Genomic DNA, 22056 nt, shown 5'->3' on the forward strand with positions numbered 1-22056 from the left:
AGCTTTTTTTTCTGTGCGGCGCAGGTTTCATCCCTCGCCAAAGCGCAGCGCTTTGTCTCTTGTAAAAATGTGGCAATTTGATTGTTTGATCCAAGATACTTGGTCTCGAGGGTAGTCTCGCAACTTTTCGGATGGAAAATACGACGACACGGCCCGTCGAATATCCATAAGTTTCCCTTTTTTTTTTCCTTTATTTAAATCGTTATATTCTCTCTTTTGTGCTACGCCTCACGAAACTACTGCCGACTTATTTGGCGACACGATAAAATTTATTACTTAATTAATTCTCTATATATAGTTCGCTATAATATTAATCTTTTTTTTTTCCTTACGTAAATATGTATACGAGTATGATCTGTACACCGTTTTTTTTCCTTTTGTTGCATCTGTATCTTTTTTTTTGTTGTTGTCGCACGTGTGGGTGAGTATTCGGGTTTTCACATCGTGTGAAAAATGTAATTAGCTCGGATGATCTCGTCCTGACTTAATTGTAATCATGTGTCGACGATTCAATTGACTACAGTCGAAAGGTAGGCATGTTTTCCCTTCCCACGCACTTAATTACAAACAATTGACATCTTTTCTTCTAAAAAACAGACATCGAAAAGCTCTATTTCTCTTTCTCTCTCTCTCTCACTCTCTTTTTCATACTGTCCTAAATGATAATCTCCTTAATTGTCGCGATCAAATTTTCGCTAAAATGTCTCATCGTTATGCACATAATATCTCGCTGATTATTAAGAGATGAATTATTAGGCAATGCGCAAAAAAATATGTACTGCTTTCTCTTGTTAGCGTATTAGCTTAAAAAGATCGGTAGGCTAAGAAAAAATTAGAAATTTGCACTAATAATTAGATGCTACAATCTCGTTATTGTTCTCGTTGCATTTAACTTTTGAGAAATATTATTAGATTGTTGCAAACAGAGCAGTGTTTCTTTTTTTTTTAATACTGTTTCATGAGTACGTCTGCGATAAACTTCTAATAAATACTAAGAGTAATATACGGAAGATATAAAAAGAAAATAACAAAGACGTTGGGAAATATGAGAAAAAGTTAATAAAAACGCGACACAAATTTTAATTAATCCTATAAATACAAATATATATCGCATGATCACATTGATAGATTATTAATTATTTATAGACGAAATTTAATTTAATTTTATAAAATAATTAATAACTTTCCGAGTGGATTTTGATTCCAATCGTCACATAATAATTAGCTAGCCAATTCGTGGTTTATCGCGTGGCTGTCTAGCAAAACGTAACGTTCAATGCGTCTAGATACTAAACAATCATTACTCTCTAATAACGAGCCAAAAACGGCCAGATATTTAAACATTTATAAAGCTACAAACTACAGATTTCTCTCAAAAGAAATCATAATTTTCGTATAAAGGATAAAAAAAAAATTACTGAGTTTGATTTGTCATTATCGCTCGTTATAAGAGTATTTTTTTTTTAATCTAGCGAGTCCGTAACCTACATCTATACTAAAAAGAAAAAAAATTCTCTCAAACCTCTCATCTTTATCAAAATTATTTCGCGTTCGGAAATAAATTTGTCGATACCGATGCAATCGGACGAGATTGAAATCGAGACGCGTCGCTTCTCTGGAAAGAACGAGACCTCCGATTCTCCTTTGCTAAATAAAAAAAATAGCAGCTTACCTACATTTAACGCTACGTTAACATCTGACTAATCGTCAACGTCCACCCGTTGTTCCTCTTCTCTATTAATCTCGGGAACGCTGAGGAAATATTCAGGGACTTTATACACATATTACTTTTATCTCGCGCGAGCGCGCGGTGTTTTTTTTTCTTTCTTTTTTTCCTTTTTTTAAATAATTTACCTAAATTACGAGTGCCACAATCTATGTCTCGTCAGCGTGAATTTTAACAATTGCCGACCACGACGCTCGAAAGACGGCTTGGCCCTCTCGCGCGTTTACCGGTGATCAGGCCGAGCTTGTCTTCCACGGCGCGAACACTGCCCGCCTCATCAATTTTCCCCCTCGTAAAGCGCATAATCTGAATATCCATTTGTCTACCTAGCTACACGAAGCCTTCACGGTGGCTTCATCATCACGCATGTATCACACATACGACCATTTTGGCAGGCGATTAATCAACTATTAGACCGATCACTGTTTCGTGCCAACGAAATCGGCGAGCTTCATCACTTACAAACATCAGAGTGATCTAGGCGGATTTAACCCGGAGATGTTGCGCCGCGAAATTCTACACGTGGAATAGAGTATTTTTTTTTCATTTTCTTTTTCTTTTTTTTTTTTTTTTCAGGTGTATCTTGCTGCTCGTGAGGGTGTCGGTGGGTGTGTTTGCGAACATGTGTCTCGTGTAACACACAATGATGCACAGAGAACAGCATCATGCAGGAGAAAGATTTCGAAGATCGAAAACTGCAGCGACACGGGCCACATTGTCGTTCTTGATTCGACGTTGCTACGCGCTGAATCGTTTTCCATCTCGCGACAAATTTAAAGATATTCCTCGGAAACTGAGAATATCAAACGTGTAATAAAATATCGAACTAGTACGGAAAAGTTATACAATTCTATTTACTTTCGCATTAATTGCAAGACAGGCCGATTGCTGTCGCTTTATCTGTTATCGTGCGTAGCGATATTGTTATCGAGCCAATAACGACATGGTAATGTCTCTGAGAGTGTCCGTGCCAAAAAGATTAGAGTTTCCAGTAATAGTGGTAATAGAATTATATAGTAACAGTTATATAGAACAGTAGTAATAGTAGTAGTAATAGTAGGCCGTTCGAAGTAGATGGCGAAGGATAAAACGACGACAGGCAGTAGCATAGCGATAGTTCGACGATCAGTTCGAGCTGGAAGAAAAGTCATCGGGTGGAAAGAGAAAAGAGAAGCCGGATTAGAACTATGAATAATGAATAGAATTAAATGACGTATAAAAATAAAATCCGAGAAGATCTCCTTGACAATTAATTACAATCGAAACTCCGATGTCCCGGAGAGAAACAGATCTCGGTTAAATAAAAAAATCAAAGAGAAAAAAAAGAAAAAAAAAGAAAAATAAAAATAAAATTGAGAGGGTTGTTAAACGGGATTAGTTTCGGAAGTTGAAGCTCTAATACTAGTACAGACATTATTGCTGCGGAATAAATACATCGTGATAGTATCACAGCAACGTGTGAGGCATCTCTTTTGTAACAAGTTAGGGCAGAGGGTGGAAAAAGTAAGAGGGGCGTTATTGGATCCGTGAGTCGTAGAAAAGGGACAGGGTACAGTACATATATATACATTGAGATAAGAGTGTGTATATATATATAGCATGTATATATATAGTATACAGACAGATGTAGAGCTACATAGATATACGGAACGCTAGAGGTACAAGTAGAATATGATATATGGAATACGAAATTATATAGAGTGCCACTAGACTTAGTTATGCAGCTTGTTGACAATACAAAACGTTAGTACGATAGTGGTCAAAGCTCGTCAGAGATAAACGCGACGTCCATTCGACAGCTCGTGCGCGGCCACCTCCCCGGTTACAACACCTTACGCAAAATATAGTCCTCCTCTCCCAACGAGATATATGCTATCTTGTTCGATAAAAATACAAGTATTTACATCAAGTATTTTCCAACAACGCGTTGAATAAACCCCTCGTAATGCCGAGCCAAGAATTTTAACACCCCGAGAGATCTCGCCTGACGATGATCCTCCCCCCATCGTTCAAGCTGTTAATCTAATTTTAATAATCGTCGATTAAATGGATCTTAGCATGTCTCTTAGATTTTTATTTTTTGGTAGAGAGCGATCCGCTCGAAATTCGTTTCGAAGACATAAATGGACGTCGGGGATGATCTCTGACATCGGAAGTGTGTATGTGTATATTCTATATACACCTGTTGGCAAAGATTCAGTGCCACCGGAGCAAAATAATCGCACGGCTTCCGATCGTGCTCGCAATCTCGACTCGGTGTCGATCGACGTCGCGGCGGAGACATTGCCAACGCATATATGTATAAATTACTCTGTGGATCGCGACTCGATCCATTCTCTCTCTTCTCCTCCTTAATACCATATTAAACGCCTCTTGCTTCCCTTCACTTTTCATCTCATTCTCTCGCTCTTTCTCTCGCTCTCTCTCTTTCCTCCCTTTTCGTCACTTCACTTCGCGCACTCTTTCTCGATTCTAAAAAGGTAATGACGTTGATCCCATAGAATACAGTGTTTTAAACATCTAGGCACAATTCCTAATGATTGTTTTGGGCGAGCTTGTGCGCAAGAAAGTCCTCCCTCACTCCCGTAACGGCGGAGCCTCGCCTCTCGATCTTCGAACGCGTTGACAGAAGCGCATAACTAAGAAAGGTAATTCTTGCTGCGTCCCTTAATTACCGAAACTATTAAAAGTGAGTCAACAGATTTAAATACGACTTCGATGCTTTCGATCTTTGTCGAGCGATCCAGGAAGACCAGTTTGACAGAACGTACGATTTTCTCCCTTTGATGTGAGATTGCAAACCCAGAGATCGAACAATCGTGGTTAATCAATAACGTAATTAGTTATACGCTTCTGATAAGATTTTTTTTTTTTTTTTTTTTTTTTATAATGCAACTTTCAGACGCGCTGAAAGATACAAGATACCAAGCTCGGGTCACCCTTTCTTCCTGCGTAGACCGTAAAAGTCGTCGCGCGCGTGTGGATCATGATCGTACGTGCAATTTGTGATTTACTTTGTTTTGATCCACATCGGCGTGATTTTTCTCGATTAAAAAGAATACAAGGATTAAAAAATAATTTTTTTTTAATAAAACAAAGCAGGTTGAAAGCGGAAAAAATAAGTTTCTTTCCGCAATAAGACAAGCTCTTTAGGTCGCGTCAAAAAAGTCGCGCGACATGGAAGATGATTCAAGGAGAAGGGCGATCAGGCGGCCGGAGAAAAAAACACAAAAAAACGGGTAGGTTTATTCTTTTTTTTTTTTCTTTCAATCGTTTTCTTGACAAATTGAAGATTGATTAATTATATGTATACGTACTTTCGTCCCGCTCGCTCGCGAAGTCTTTTTATTCTCGCTTCGACACTCGGTGATATCAAAGGAAGGGTCAATGAGCAAATAAGATGTTTTGGGGAAAAAAAGATGGAAAAAATAAAAGATCAAGAAAGATTCATCGAGTAAAACGTCAAGGGTGGGGAAAGGAGTGAACGGAAATGGATAGAAATTTCGATAAAAAGTCATTGTTTCCGCTAAAAACGAGATAAAATGAAAAAGTAGACAAGGACATACAGTTAATTACGAGCCGTAAACACATTGCTGTAATAGCTAACATTGGTCGGAGCGGCAACAGTAGCACTCATAGTATAGTAGAGTAATACAATAGTAGAGTAATATAGTAATGATAAGAGTAGAAGTATAGTATAAAGCACATACGATTTACATGTATAATTTTATAATAACATATGTATAGAGAGAAAGAGAGAGATAGTATGTGAGAAAGATTTAGAGAAATAGAATATAGGTAATAAAGATTGAGAGAAATAGAATATAGGTAATAAAGATAGATAGATAGAAGATAGCTAGATAGTTAGTTAGATAGATAGTGAAAAAGAGAGAGAAGAGAGAGAGAGAGAGAGAGAGAGAGAGAGAGAGAGAGAGAGAGAGAGAGAGAGAGAGAGAGAGAGAAAGTTGAGAAAAAAAAAATATAGTATAGTTATGATTTATTTTGTAGAGTGACGATCCGCATTGTCTTCAAATTCAATTATAGCATAAAGTTAAAATGTATCCTATTTTTTTCCTTATTTTTTCGTTAATTTTTTAGAAAAAATTACTTCAACGTTACAAATTAATACAAGCAATGCGGATTGTTGTAATTTTCTGCTAGAAGGAAAAAAAATTAAGCAATAAAAAAAAAGAGATAATTAAACGTGGCTAATGATAAAAATGGAAATAATAGAATAGAGTAGTGAAGTAGAATATGACAGATAAAAGTAAGAATGAGTAGTAGTACTATTATTAAAGAGCGACAGTTCAAACAATGAAAAATTAAGATGATAACGCGCGATATCAATACACTAAAAACTAAAAAGTACGAGAAAAGCAGTCTCTCTTATCTCTCCCTCTCTCTCTTTCTGTCGGCACGTAAAATTCGTAAAATTAAGCGCGTCGTTAATGCTAAAATTAAAAAAAAAAAGAATTTAAAGATAAGAATAAGATAATTATAATAAAAGTAGATAATTAATATTAATTAGCGCTAATAACAGTAAAGGTCGCAGTGGCGACAATTAAAAAGTATAAAAATAAGATTAAAAGTAAAGGATAAAAAGCGCAAGGGTATAACGCAAAAAAAAAGAGACAAAAAATTACGATAGCTTTAGCGGGAAGAAGTAGTGAACGATGATAATACCGATAATGCCAAAGTGATAGAACGGGAATATTCGTAAAACGCTTAAACCGCAGACAGATCTGGAAGACGCGCGATCGAACTTCTTCGTGTGATATGTACATTCCCTTAAATATTTCCTGAGGTAATTTCACAAACGTATAACGTAAAGGAACTGCTTTCGCGCGGTGAGATTCGTAAATCGTTAGTTCGATTTAATTTAGTTTCATTAACGAAGTCATCTCCAACTCGCATAAAAGTTACGCTCGTGTAACACACCTTTCTGAGACTGATAAAACGAATTATTGTTAAACCGGGAAACTGTATTAAAAAAAAAAAAGAAAGAAGAAAAAAATTAACTGCTCGAAACTCAGAGCGATATACAGCTGATGGAACAAAGTGACGCGTTAATGACGGTCAATCTTCTCAGCGGCAGATGAACGGTGAGAGACGTCTCCAGATCTGTCGGGATGGAAAATCGCGAAAAAAAATTGTTTTTCTTTTTCTTTTTCTTTTTTTTTTTTTTGTAAAAGGGAGCTGGGGTCCAAGAGTCGAGCTATAAAAAGGTCGTGGGCGATAATTGTTAACAATATCGCGTCGGCGTACGCTGTACATGTGTTTCGGTTTTTTTTCCCCGTGTGAGCGTGTCGCGCCAAAAGAAAAAAGGCACGTGGAAGATCGTCAATCGTATGTGTTTCACGCGTGTCGAAAAAATTATACATCCTCGAGTGTTCAATACAGTATATCCTTACGTGTACATCATGCATGCGTGTGTATGTATGATAAATGCGAACGAGTGGATGTGCGCGCGTCTCGCGTAAATGCTAACCGACAATAAAACAATCGTTCCGCCAATAATTTTTTTTTTACGATTGGAGAAAGAGTTTCTCCCTCTCCCCTCCTCCTTTCGTTACTTTTCTCCACGATTACGACTGTGTTCCCTGAAATTTTTGTTCCTCTTACTTCCTTTCCTTTCTCCTGCCGCGCGCTTCCATCGCGATTCGCACCGCGGTGCAGGGCGCAACAAAAAAGAAAAAAAAAAAAAAAAAAGAAAGAACAATGATCACTCGAGATCTCCGCCTTCCTACCGATAGACTAATCCCTAATCGAACTTACTAAGAAAGAGCTTAACCGTAAAACGCCCGCTCTGACAATGGTTCTCGTCGAAAGAAAATTGTCTGTTTTGCCGGAGACGAGCTGATTGTGACTTGCAACGCAATTCCTGGCCCATGATTGGTTTTCTCTCTCACATATATATCTTTTTATTTTATTATTTTTATAAAGATTTATCAGCTTTTAGAGCGCCTCGCCGACGATCGAGCTTCTGACGGGACAATTTCGCGCAAGATTCCAGATTTCATCGACCGTGCTCAAATACTGTCTCTGCAAATAACAGAGAAATGTCTTTCCAAAGATTAAAGATCTCTTTTCATCTTTTTTTTTTTTTTCTTTTTACCGAGAGCGACGTGTGGAATCGTCATCAGTTGTCGATCGGATCGGCGAACGGCAAATTGTGAGACGAGGGAAAGAAGGAAGGTACGCGCAGAAAACCAAGGATCTTCCTGGGCACGGAATTTTGGAAAGTTTGAGAGCTAAAAGGCAGAATTGTCACTGACAGGCATGGAAGTTTTTACGAACAGGCGAAAAACAGATGGCAAGGTGGCTCGAAAAAGCTTAGAGCGAAGAAATAGTGTATGTACAACCTGAGATTTTGCCATTAAATCACGGGGAATGAATAAGTAATATTAAAGACGTTACTTAAAACTTCACAAATTTATCGGATAAATAATTTTTCAATATTAATTCGTACGCGAACAATTTTTATAAGATTTCGTCTCGTTAACGAGTCAACTTAATCGAATATTCAACGATGCGGCTAAAATATTTTAAAAGGCAATTCATCAGATAAGTTTATCAACCACGTAATGTCACAAAGATACAAAAGTATCCTCCCGACAACCATCTTGCGAGAGAAACGTCGATCTAAGTTACGAATCTGGATACTTTCGGATAAATAAATTCGCGACAACGACGCGAGCTGGAAAGAAATTAACGTGCCTTAATTATCTTTTTGTTTCCTCTTCTCATTTTTTTTATATACAATTCTTGGGTTGCGAATTCGCTCTTAGTTGTCCGCCAGCTCGGTGAAATTCTCTCGAAGAAAGAACGTCCACGATCGGAGCGTGGGTGATAAGGGGGGAGAGGGGGACGAGGATTAAGGGGACCAAGAAGGGAACGCGAAGAAAGGAGTTCGGTGCGTAGGCAGCTTATCACGGCTTTTCCGAGATTCCCTTCGTCAATTGTCGATACAGAGAGTCGAGTGATTGTCATTTAACTATACACATTACTTAAGTCTGGAGGCTTAATTAGAAAGGGGGCTACTACACGAGTCTAAGACCCTACGAACGCTTCATTTTTTTCTTTTTTTCCCTTTTTCTTTTTAATTCGCTAAAACAGAACCGCGCCTCTTCTCCTCCGCCTCTTCCCGTCGTTCGACGACTTCACGTCGCTTCAACGATTCATCGGTTAAGTTAATTACTACGACTCACGTCGACTTGCAACGTGGAGGATTTTGTTTTTAATTCGCGCCGTTCTTTGTACGCGCGCTAATCGAGAAGAACCAAACGGATACCTTACATTTCCCGGCTACACGGAGGTGTTGTGTCTCGTCATGAGAGGCTCTAGGCGGATTCATCCTCATCTCGCTGTATTCCTTCTCTCTCTTTTTGTCGACTCGAAAATTAGGCTTCTTTAATTGTACGTTTATCTCTACGTTCGCCTTCTCTCGTGGTATACCTTGTTACATCGGCATGGCGATAGCGATACAGTCTCGGTTCTATACGAAATCTGTCACGCTTTCCTCGAGATCTAAACCGGCGTGACTCACGTGAAAGAGCAGGCAAGAAAAAAAAAAAAATCGCAAAATTACTCGGTCAACAGGCACATCAACGAATAATAATCTGCGTATCATACGATCAACGCACGTCGAGACGATGCCTACGCGAAAGGAGAAGACCTCGTGTGGCTTCTTTTCACCCACTCGCGGCCAAAGGATCGAAATAACAGCTGACGTGGCGGGTGCAATCCGAGAGAACCAAGTCTGAAACTTCGGCAGTTTCACCTAAATAAGGGAGGTATTATTGGCGGTTTGATAAAATAGGCAAGCATCTTTGTGAATTTTTTCTTTGGCACTCAGAGCACTTACGGAGGTAGCGCTCAGTTGTGAGTACTTTTATTTAGCATTACGTGTCGTCATCGCGGATCGGTTGTTATCTCGATCCTTTTCATCCCTCGTGTAAAATGCCCATCGGTTCACGAGCTGCTCTTTTCGTCCGCACTTTGGAAACCCGCGTGTCTTTTAAACGCTTCTCGCCTCTCGCGACAAACTAACGTACACTTATTTTAATTTTAAATTTTTTCGAGCTGTGTGTTTCCCCATAAGTCTCTCTGTGTGTGTGTGTGTGTGTGTGTTCAGTATATGCCGTATGTCAAAACTGTCAAGTATTTTCTTACTAATAACCGCCCCTCACTGTAACACGGATCGTTCTCTTAATATTAGGAGAAGAAGTCACCTGCGAGTCACGACGGACCGCCCGTAAGCTCGCAGCTGAGAAACGTAACAAGATCTTCGCGATTCGTTCCGCTAATTCGCGACGTTCTAACGCTAAGACACGGAGAAGAAGTAAAAAGAAAAAAAAAGGAAGAAGAAAAAAAGAAAAAGGAAACTGCACGCGGAATAATAAGGATACCGTCGTCGGATCGCACCGACGACGCGTCAACTTTTAGATCCGTTTCTTTCTCGGTATAAACGACGCCTAAGGCCCCGGTTAGGCAAGCAGATCATCCTGATAATTTTCTCAACGATATATCTAAGATAGCACAGATATAGTCATTTAAACCTCATCATATACATATACTTTAATACCTCACACCTCTGTCCGATCACGTTAACGCTGCATATTGTGTATATGTGTGTGTACGTGTCCGTATCTGCCGTTTCTATGTACTTGAGTTTCGCCGCGTATCATATAATATATATTTATATATATTTATATAGATTAATCTTTTCTCTAATTTATGTGATAATCCGTAACACGTTAGTAACCCTATATATAGACTTATCCCTTATTAATAAAATATAGATTATCGGGATGCAGCCGCTGCGCATTTTGGACACACCTGTTACAATGCGATATATCAAATATATAATAGATAGAAGTCCGTGTCGCTGTTCGTGTGTGGTGATAATGATGGTGGTGTGTGCGTGCGTGTGTAAGGGTCTCGCATTCAAGACGCGAATGTGTTTCTTTATACGCTCGCGTACATATATAGGTCAGTGTGTATCACCTGTGTGTAGGCTAAGCTTCGTCTACTAACGTGGCTCTCTACCAGACTCCGAATTTCCTTGGTCCGAGTGCGACGTCTCACCGACGTCGCCGCGCCGTCGATTTTCGTGCCGCGACCCTCCGCCCCGGGATCGGCGAACCGGGAGATTCGCCGACGAGATTTTTACGCCCCGACGAGAAGACGGGCATCGCGTCGGGATAACAAAACCGTTGACGTTCGTTTACAGAATCTTGACTGGAAATCATTCTTTTTTTTATTTTAATTTTTTTTTTTTTTTAATTTCTTTCTTTTATAATTAGAGTCCCGTACACCGTGTCGAAAGGAGTCCACGTCGCGAGGGGGACGAAAGCGAGCTACCCCCTCGCTGAACTGCCGGCCGATTCCTCGCGCGACGAGTCTGGGGAAATTTCGGAGTCTGAATAATCTACAACACCATGTAGCGAGTGCTGGCTACTCCAACCCTCACCTCGGCCCCCCTCAACCCAGCTAGTGATATAGTCGATCTATCCGTCTACAGGGTGCCTCCTTTTTTCAATATTTCTTTTTTTTCTTTCTTCGTTGCCTATCACGCGAGGACCATCCGTGCGGAAAGGAGGAAGGCCGATCTAACGTAGGTCGTAACGGCGACAGAATAAACCCGAGTGAACGTGCGATTTAACGTCGGGCACCCTGTAGATATCTACAGCTCCGTATATAGCTGCCCCGTTTCCGGTACGACATTTCTACTAAGAATAGTCCATCACGGAAAGAAACGGCTCGCGCCGCTCGTGAAACGTGTTGCTTTGGCCATAACGCTTGGAAAGAAACCTCGCGTCGAATTTCTTCTGCGAGCAGAAGAGCTGATTGTCACCATTAGCGTGGTGTGGATGTCAAAAGAAAAAAAAGAAGAAAAAGATCGGGGTTTGCGCGATTATAAAAATTCCGAAGGCAAATAGAAAAAAAAATATATATATATATAATAATTAAGATAAAATGCTGGGTACGTGTGCTTACGTAAGATCATCACGTATGTTGTGTTTCATGTAGATGTGTGCGCGGACGCGTGTTGCACGCGTCAGCAGGAATGTGCTAAAAGAACGGTCGGCAAGCGACAAAGTGTAATTAGCAATCTGACGTGAACGGGTGCTCGACGTTGCGATTCGCGAAAAAGATATATGTGTATATATTTATATATATTTATGTATAAATCGAAATATATATGTATATATATATAAAAATATAAATATATATATATACATATATATTAGCTCGGGAAATCGAGTAACACTCTCTGTGCGAGCTGTTCAGGTACGCTTAGACGATATTTCGTGCCGAAAGTAAGAATTGTACGGAAAGCACCCGCACATTCTCTTCCTCCCTTTTTTTCCCATCCTTGTAGCACTCTCACGCTACGTTCCGCGATATGCAATAAGAATCAAGGAGATACGGAACATATAAACGTTAGCGCGCGCGGGCTGTTCGAGACGCTTTAAAGGTGCCGCGCGAAGAACGATCCGAACGTAACAGATAAAGTAGAAGCACAGGCTCGAGAAGCGCTTCTTGAATTCCTAAATCAATACTGCGAACTAAGCGGGCTACTTAAAACGAGAAGGTTCTCATCATGTTCGGCCAAATGAAAGCTACATCGCGCGCTATATGTAAATTCGTGGGCGTTTTGTGCAGGTGTACTTTTTTGTTTGATGTTTAATGACTTGTACGTGTGTGCGTGTGTGTAAGTGATTGCCTCTCGTGTGACAGACGTTACAGTCCGGGTGCTCGGAACCCAGAGTGTCCGGTTAAAGAACGTATAAATGCAGTCGAAGTAAATAACGTAGTATCAGAGGTCCGAAAGACACAGATCATAGATGCAAAGACTGGCCCCTTCGCTCATGCCGGCTACTCGCTACGTCTCTAAACTAGCTGATTGGTCGGTATTCGATCAAGGCGAGACCGCCGATCAAGGGTGCTATAACGTCGCGTGCGACGACGAATAACACCCGGGGATCGGCGTCCGCGCGATCGAACAGGGATATCCCGTTCGCACTGCTACCCAAGAGATCCCGTTCTAGAATTTGTAACTGCTAGCCTACTTTGGCACAAACCGCACACCATGCCCGAGCCGGCATTCGCTTTAATTTTTTTTTTCTTTTTTCTTTTCTTTTTTATACAGTTCCGTCATTTCCCCTGCCTTGTACGGTCGCTACGCGGTTCTCGATTTAAAGGAACACCTTCTTTCTCATCCCTTTATGGTTCATCCGTCAGAGTCGCGCGACGCTACACTCACGTGAATACAACTCTTTCATTTTCCTATTTTTCTCGCACTCGCGCAATTACTCTCTTTCTCGCTCGCCCAATTACGCCTTCGCATAACAGTCTTCTTCCAACGCGCGTTATTCCTCTTCCTACTTTTTCTCTACGATCAGTTATGTTATATCAGTAAAATTTAATTGACTCCAACAGAACGTCGATTAGACAGAAACCCGTGAGCATCGCCGGCGCGCGCGCGAACACATTCCACACCGCTTAAGGACTCCCGATTATCACTCGTGATAGAAATGAGAACGATTATCCTCAATTTTGCAGCGCGATTAAAACTCCGCCTCGCGCTTTTCGACGGCACTCCAGACACCTCGAAAATCGTCCCGATCTATTTCCGCATCTTGCCACGCTTCTACTAAATCCCCGTAAATACCATTTTAATTATTATTATTTGTCTTTCTCCCGTATTCGCGCATTTATGCATCGGTTTGTCCGGCGGGGGACTTAATATTGCAAATAGATTCGTCAAACTATGATCAGTTATCTCGAGCATTTATCTACACATGCTTGATACTTCCTCGAGATACTCGTTTGTATTTACGGGGCATCCTCTCAATCGTCAACTACTGAAGGAATGCTTTGATATCAGGAACTCTCGATGGGATAGATCGGGGCATGTAACTCAAACGATGGAGCTATCATTGGCACAGAGATAGGATGTAGTTCTCCTCTTTTGACACAGATATCGTTCATCGACGCGAGTCATCTTCGAGGCGTCCCGAGTGCCACGCCGATCCGTCACGGTCGGCGCAAACTTTCCGCGCGCGCCCCGCACGTTGCAAACTTTTTAATTAGCGATATGTTCAACGATTCACTCCTTCCTCTCCTAGTCAATTACTTATCTAGTCGCTTACTATACGATTAAGATCCTAACACATGCCTAAGCATCTATTCTAACTAAGAAATCTGCGCGCATTCAGTTGTATCTATGCGTCTGTGTGTGTATTCTTGTTTGTGTATGTATGAATGTAAATCAGAGGGCGGTTAAAACAATTAATTTTGTCGCGCGCGGCGCGTGCATGATTGCGTGTATCTCATGTTCGTGTATGTATAACTTCATAAATGTACGGTCTCGTAAAGACGCGGATACGTGTGCGGGTGCGATATAATACTTATTTTCAAAACTGAAACGTACAAATTATAAAAATGCCATCTGTGACGACCGTACGATGACGCGCACAAACGCGCCGCGTGGGCCTCGAAGCGAAAAGCTCGCCTCAGCCATCGAGCGTTCAGGCGCCGCTCGACCTTGCCTAAAAAGCGTTCGACCTCGCCGGACAGTCGAGAATACTGCAAGTATCTTCGGGAGCGAGAAACTCACCACGCGAAGAAGCATAAACGGTAGGTCGAGCGAGCCGGATACGTTCAGAGTGGCGTACCCTAATTAGAATAACTCTCAGCACGCAACGAACGACTTTGATAATTGCTTCACTTTCGCCTTACGAACAGATCAACCAATCGCGATAAGTAACGGATACGGGAAGAATTTTGAAAGCCGACCTGTGGCGCTCTGCCACTTCCAACTGTCTCTCCCTCGATTCCGGCCACTGCTAATTCCGCGATGTAACATCAACGAAGGCGATCGGTTCGTCGGCGAAATAGTAGTACCTCGTGAAAGCATGCAAAAGGTCCCGTGACATTGGCCATTTTCTTACTTAGATACCCGGTTAATTAGATACGTCGTTCCCGTCGTACTCAATCGATCAGCATCGTCGATCGTATTGTCTCGCCCTCGAACGGAACGGAAGCCACGAAGAAGTACGCTCGGTCGCACATGTATTTGGTCGTCAGAAGAATGAAGATTGTCTCGTGGGGAACGTTGCTGATTCACGGCTGTCGGCCGCCGCGTCGCGCGTGAACGTACGACGAACGTCGGGATACTTCGCGGTCCATTTATCTCCACTTGGCTCTCGCCTCATCCGCTCGTTGAACGTACACGCTGATCTACGGAAACCTACTTCCGAACTGTGATATATGGACGCCGTCGCGCGCGCTTATCGCGAGAAGGTCGCCCTTGTGTCCACGTAACTTTGAAAAATTCTTAACCGTAATCACTGTTGCGGTCCGGGCCGCGCAATCATGAATTTTATATGTATAATAATATATCTTATCTTCCCTAGCGTCAGTACAAGAGTCGAGGATTGTTTGCCACACTGCGCTGATTCCTCGCTCCTGTCTAATTTTAATCTCTCTTTCCTCTCTTACGCATGCTTTCTCTATAGCCCGGCTGCTAGGCTTTTCGTCTCATTTGCATATATGCATATATATGTGTATATATATATATATATATATATATATATATATATATATATATATATATATACATATTTATATATATATACATATATATGTCTCTCTCTCTCTCTCTCTCTCTTTCTCACTTTCTCTCCTTAAGTTTCCCTTTCCCCGCGACGGTCCTGGCTTTCACAAAAATGATAGATTTGTCGCGGCGTTATTATCTTTTTCTATTCGTCTCTCTTTCTCTTTTCTCTCCTCGCGATCCTTAGCTTTTGTTTTTAAATTCTTCACATTTTTAAAATTAAATTATCGCGTTAATGCGCACGAAAGCCAGCACCGGAAACTACCTTCAAGAAGGCCGTCGCAAATTTGTCTCTTCATCATCTAACTTGAGCGCTTGCAGCCCTGGTACATCTCCAAACACCCTAGCGACCCTCGAATTGTCAGAATCAACCGGATGCAGAAATAGGTGCGTGCCGTATATATAGACGTCCCAATAACAAGGGCAAGGCCTCGAAAGCATCCTAAGCTCGCTCGGACGAGGTAGCTCCTATCCGCTTGTGCTGCTTCAAAGTCCGAGTGCCCGACGCAGCCCTACGTAGGTCACGCGTGCAGTGCAGCCGGCCGACAACAGTATATGCGATTCTCGCAGGAACGGATGAGCACCTGAGCAGATCCAACTACGGAATCATCAGTCGTAGACCGAAGTGGGTGACCAAAGGGGGACTAGGGCGTACGGCTGGTACCACTGCTGCTCGTGCGGTGGCGATTCTTGTTAGATGTTACTTTTGGAGAACGACACTCTGAGATGGTTGGACTCGCTAAGCTGGTAGTTGTGCATTTTCTAGAGCAGAAGATCGAATAATAACAGAAATTAATTAATTTTAAAAGCAAAGCTTCTTTGGAAAATAAATTAAGTAAGGAGTTCGTAACACTTTCCTATAAAAATTATAATTAATGAAACAAGAAGGGCAAGACTTATATAGGTTGGCCCTTCATCAAGAGTTTAATTGCAACCTTAGCTGTAACGCTATTGATAATAATAACAGTGACTTACGATCAGCGCAGCCACGGCATCGTCCATGTTAGGCATCTGTATGAGAGCCATCTTCCTATCCTTAGGGAAAAACTTGAAGGCTTTCACGGTAAAACCATTCTTTGTGAAAGCATCCTTGATCTCTTCCTCCGCTACCGTACCCCTGAAAGAGTAAATTAAATGTTGCTGGTCCGCCAAGGAAAAAAATACCACGTAAAACATTTTTTTTTATTGTATTACTGCTGGATTACTTACGGAATGTTTGATAAATGCAGAGTCGCGCTTGGCGGATAGATGTTCTGATAATTTTTCGAGCCGGGTTTCTTGAATCGGTGAAGGGTGCTGTTGGTATAATCTTTCGTGAGGCCCGCGTCTGGCTGGCCTTCTTTTGGCAATTGGACAGTTTGGTGTTTGCTCAGCATTACTTTAATTTGCTTTCCAAACACTCTTAATTTGTCCATGTGGGTTAACGCTGTTATATAGATAACAATATTAATTAATTATTGATGTATCGCAATTTGATTGCGCTGTAATTACGATGCAACCAATATAATTGTGAAACGAGAAGCCGTATATCTTTCGATTTCTCGCGTTAAAAAATTATATATTTTAGTTTATAAAAATAATTGCTCTCACGAGTAGATTTTAACGAATTTATTAATTTACACGATAAAATGCAACTTTGAGTTATCGTTTTACTCGCTAAAAATGTTTCCACTCACCTAAAAGTGCCTGATGAGGTTCGGCCATCTGTATTAGTGCCGAGTCTTTTTTGTTGTAGAGGATCTTCACACGCTGTACATCCCCGTAAACGCCTACGTGCACAATAGGCAAATGTTTCTTTAGTAAAACTCGTGCGGTAGCAATAAATCGCTGATTCTTTTAAGAAAGGCTGCTTTAAGGATTATCGAAGATGAACGGGACAATAGTTCGGCCGGCCGAAATCGGGGTACGATCGAATCTAAGAATCGGGACATGCAAGAGGCGAGCGAATCGGCTAGAAGCATTACTTTCAGAATACAAAGTTCAGCCGGTTTATTAGTAAAACAATTTTGACTTTCTAATTATATACATTGATACATTGTAAAGTGACCTTTTTCACGAAACGTTCCTTTTTAATAACAATTTTGCTAAAAGAAAAAAGCCAAACGAACTACAAGTTATTATGTGCACAAGTAAATTTGCAATTATTAATATTTATAATAGATTTTTATTAAAATAAAACACATTAAACATAAACGGAACAGCGACAATTTATTACTTGCGTTTCCACGCAGTTTAATTCATTTAAATTCTACATTTTTCGATATTACGCGGCTACGGAGCGAGGCGAATTAAATTTTCGCTGGCTAAAAGTCGAAAAATGGATGTCTACGGGACGGACTGGAAATTTTTAATAATTTTTTAAAACGCGCCCCGTAACACAGTACGTGACTTTTGTACGTTCGTCTGTAATTATCCGAGAGAAAATCTGCATAACAATCGCTCGCGGAGAGGAAAAACACGACCGTAGCCGAGTCGCCACGCCTCGTTAATAGTGAGTTTCCTATGGAATTACGTAAAATAAGCGAAAGCTTACGTAATATTAAGGTTGTGTGGAACTGATATTAATAAAATATTAATGAAATAATTTGTATAAAGAGATGCTTGGAAATAGAGATTGTGAGAGAACGTGTTCGGTGGTGGTCGAAATGACCGGCATGACGATGGTTGATGACGGTATGACGGTGAATTTATGAATTTGCGAATGGAGCAGCTTGTAGTAATAAAATAAGTTGAAATCACGAAAATATCGAAAGAGTACGGATTAAACGTTAATCAGAATATGTTATATGGCGGATGTATCACGAGAATAAAACATTACGAGAGAGGAAGAATGGCGATGTTTAAGTTTTGAGTGAGTTGCCGAAAAGAAAAAAAAGAGTGAAAAAAAATTCATAAAAATAAAAATTTTTTTTTTTTAACCGAGGAAGAAGGAAAGGTTCTTTTCTTCATTTTCTCTTTTTATTCCGGTATGAAACGGTAAATCTCGGACGTGACAATCGTATGAAAGATTTTATGTTGGCGTGCTCGTTTTGTGCGTGTACACATTTTGTCTTGCTCGTCGCGAGGAATATCTACGTGACCGAAAGAAAGATTCGGACGATTGTCTTCGCCTGCCATTTTCCATCTCTTTTCTTTTCTGTATTTTTTATTTTTATTTTTTCCTTTTGCGTTTAATCGCGCGAGTAGCAAGATATCCGCGGTACATATGTATATGTCGCGTGTCGCGCGTCCGCGTTCCGTATTTTGTGTGTTGCGTGAGAGCGCGGGGGGAGGTGTAAATATAATAATTAATAATGTAATATAATTAATAATATAAATGTGGAGACGTACCAAACAGGGTAAAGAGAGCGTCAGGCGTGACCATCTACACAGAGAACAGACAGAGTCCAGTCAGTAGTCAGCGAGTATAATAGGATTCAAATGTATAGTGTTGATGTGCGCACAAGATTCGCGTTTTTAAGCTGAAAAGGTTTACACGTCGCTGCGAGGAAAAAAAAAAAGCTTCGTGCAAAATTGACAGGAGATACGAGAGAAAAAAAAGAGCAGTTTGGTTGTCGCCTTTTTTTACACGGCGTACCCGGTATAATCGTCCGCGCGATCGACTTTTAACGAGTTTCGATGACAGAAAAAAAAACACGTCCTTTTTTTCTTTTTTGAAAAAATTCAGAACGATCGAGAGTGATCGTTCGCGAGGCTTGTGCGCGACACAACGATAGTAGACACACAGTTATAGTACAGTAGTGACAAGTTGCAGCTGCGAAGTGTGACGTCGACACACAGTTTCTTGCAGAGGCGACATTCATCATCCCGGTTGATACTTCTTACGCGATAATGTCCGCCCGTTTTTGTTATTGGACGCTACATCTAAGCTCGTGCACGGGAGCTGATAGCACGGGCATGCATAAACACTCTCAGCAAAGACGAGGAATTGATTATAAGCGTACCAGATAGTAAATATTAAAGATACGTGATCCTTCGCGGAGTATCGTAAGCTAAAGTGGCGCGTAGGTGGAATCGTGATGAATGTCGCCTCGCAGGAAGGTAACGTCGTTTAGTCGACGACGCTACGAATTAATTAGGGCGCGGGATGGTGACACGTTGGAGTGATCTGTATGTGTTTCGAAAATGAGCGGGGGCAAGTAAGGGGAGAATCAAAGATCTCGTGACGAAACAAGGCGCATACGCATCGCGGCTCGATCTTTCCACTTGTAAAAAAAAAAAAAAAGAATTTTCGGTTGTCCCAAATAAATCTTTGTCGCTCAGAAAAATAAATGAAACGTACCATCTTCGATCTTTGAAACAATTGAGATACTCCATTATTTATTTTTTTTTAAATTAAAGATTTTAATATGCATTAAATTTCAAAATTTAATAATATTCACATACTCGGCGATTTTTGTGTAAATTTTCAATCTCGGTAACAAGCGCAAGCATTGAGATTACGTCATCCCGTAGACGTTAGCGATCACAGGTTGTGCACGTCGCGGAGTTTGCGAGCTGATCCTCCATCTCGGAGTTCATAGTTGGCGAGATCAGACCGAAGCCTCGACACGGTGGAAAGATCGAGCTGGAGAATCGAGAGATTGCGGGGTTCGCCTACGTAGCACTACGTTGTAACTCGCTCGTTAGGCCGTGTAATTATACGTGTATGCACGTGCGTGTATACGGGATAGGGGTCGGTTCCGCGTGTTGCGCACTGAGAGAAATAGCGTGCGGTCTTCTAGGGTCGAGTGACGAGGGTACGAGAGCCTCGAGAAACGGGGAACGAGAAGAGAGTAAAGAGGAACAAATGAGAAGGTATAGAGATAGAGAGAGAGAGAGAGAGAGAGAGAGAAATATAGAGAGATAAAGTGGAGATTCACGGTATGTGTGCGTGTGTCGCGGCGGGCAAGACGATAATGTTCTTGCGACGGAGTTACAGCGGACTAAGGCTTGAATGCACACACACACTCCCACACACACGCGCATACGTACTGCATGAAGATACAACAGATGCCACACTGCGGATACATTACTTGCGTACGACAGACTTATTCGTACGTGGCGGTGCCCTACTTCTCTCAGTGCTGGTCGAGGTTTACCCGAACGACGCGAAACCACCCCCCCATTATTGTACGCGCCGTTTAACGCTTCGTTTCGTTAGACGTTGTGCCTAGAAACACGCCTACATTCGTCGTCTCATACAATAGGAGCTCGTTCGAGCCAGGCCCGGTAACAAAGTCCGTAGGAATCGAAACGAAGAATTAAACGAGCGCGATGGATAGGTGGACGCGGGATTTTCCACTTCCGCCGCGTTCAGTGCGATTTTAATCGACGAGAAGACGATGCGCGAAGAAAATTTCCGAGCGTAAAAAAACGAACTCCGGCGTTGAGCTGCCGGAGGATTTTTAAATCGGAGATATCGCGAGAAACTTTCCAATTTTTTATTATTTTTCTTTTTTTTTCTAAAGACTCCCGGATTTTCATCGCGCATTATCACCTTCTTGGCGTCTTCGTGCGGCCTCTCGTCCTTAGGCACGTCGTCCTCGGGCAAAGGAAGAGAGGTGAGAGCTCGAGAGTATCACGGTACTTACCTCCTCATTGAGATTGCTGACAAGCAGCACGGCCGATGCTTGCGCGTTTCCCTGGACCCGGACTCCTAGACCAGCCGCGCCGAGAGGAAATCCGCCGAGACCGGCGAGCCCTCCGGCCGGGGGCACGCCGTTGTAGGGACCGGCCAAGGGTGATGCGAGGCCGTGCATGGCAAAGGGCGTGGGCAGCACACCCGGTGCCCCTGCAATGGACTCTACTTCAGGAAGTTCAGACGACATTATTACATTGTAAACATTGCAACGAAAGATAAAGAAAAAAAAAGTAGAGCGGAAGTTCTAGTAGAAGAATCGCGAGGTCCGAAGAGTCGAGAGGTCCGAAACGTGAAAATCTCGCGCTTCTAATTACCGCACGAGCTGTCGAATAATCATTTCCGTTCGAGCGCCGCCGAAACTCCTCGGCGTCTAATTAATCGACCCTCCCCGCCGCGGTTTTCGGGGACCGACTGTCACCGGGGGGGCCGCCTCAATCCTCAGTCATCAACGGACTGTTTGCGTAACGAGATAGGACGCAAAAGTGGATTACATCGTTACAGATTAAACACCAACAACAACGCCGTGAAATTAATTTAATCCAAACAAGCGCCGGGCCGGGCGTGTAATTTAAACTAGCGTTGTCGTCGCGGTGCAAACGCAAAAATCCGGGGCGATTCGGAGCCGGATCGCTCGCCCGGCACTTTGTACTAATTAATTAATTTATCCGAGGAAATAATAACGTCCGACCAGCGCACGCAGCGGACAGGATGTAGTTTGAAACGCCGGCAAATTGCTTCCACCGTCGCGAGATAATAATAATAATTCAGCTCGACGTCAGAGTGACGTAAAATCGGTATCGCTACTAATGTAATTAATTCCGATAAATGTAACGCCGCGCGATCGCGCCGCTAATTGGCCGATCAACCTCCCAATTGTACTTTTCACAAAGCTCCGCGAGCTTTTACGTTCGCTAAAAAACTATATATAGGTATAAAAAAAAAAAAGAAAATACAAAAACGTTCGAATTCATTCGAAATTGACGATATAACGGCGATAAATTCTGTAAAGCTCGCCTGTCACGAGCTATTGCTTGCATATTCATAACCATTAATCGGGTTATTAATGCACAAAATCGTGTAAGA

At 41.7% G+C, this 22056-nt stretch overlaps 1 protein-coding gene across 22 annotated transcripts in view; it reads right to left on the reverse strand.

The window, feature by feature from the left end:
- Positions 1-6860: 6860 nt before the first annotated feature.
- Positions 6861-22056, reverse strand: part of Heph (polypyrimidine tract-binding protein 1 heph) — a 349521-nt gene continuing 334325 nt past the window's right edge. For 21 of the 22 annotated variants that reach the window (XM_070655595.1, XM_070655603.1, XM_070655611.1 and 18 more), the window contains 6 exons: positions 20924-21138; positions 18681-18714; positions 17027-17119; positions 16560-16776; positions 16326-16467; positions 6861-16112 (listed from right to left, as the gene is read on the reverse strand). In XM_070655595.1, coding sequence (XP_070511696.1) covers positions 16044-16112; positions 16326-16467; positions 16560-16776; positions 17027-17119; positions 18681-18714; positions 20924-21138 — 770 coding nt within the window. In that variant the 3' untranslated portion in view covers positions 6861-16043. The remainder of the gene's footprint in view (positions 16113-16325; positions 16468-16559; positions 16777-17026; positions 17120-18680; positions 18715-20923; positions 21139-22056) is intronic. The other variant, XM_070655605.1, reaches the window with a different exon arrangement.

This window comes from Cardiocondyla obscurior, linkage group LG04 (assembly GCF_019399895.1).
Source record: "Cardiocondyla obscurior isolate alpha-2009 linkage group LG04, Cobs3.1, whole genome shotgun sequence".
Taxonomy (NCBI): domain Eukaryota; kingdom Metazoa; phylum Arthropoda; class Insecta; order Hymenoptera; family Formicidae; genus Cardiocondyla; species Cardiocondyla obscurior.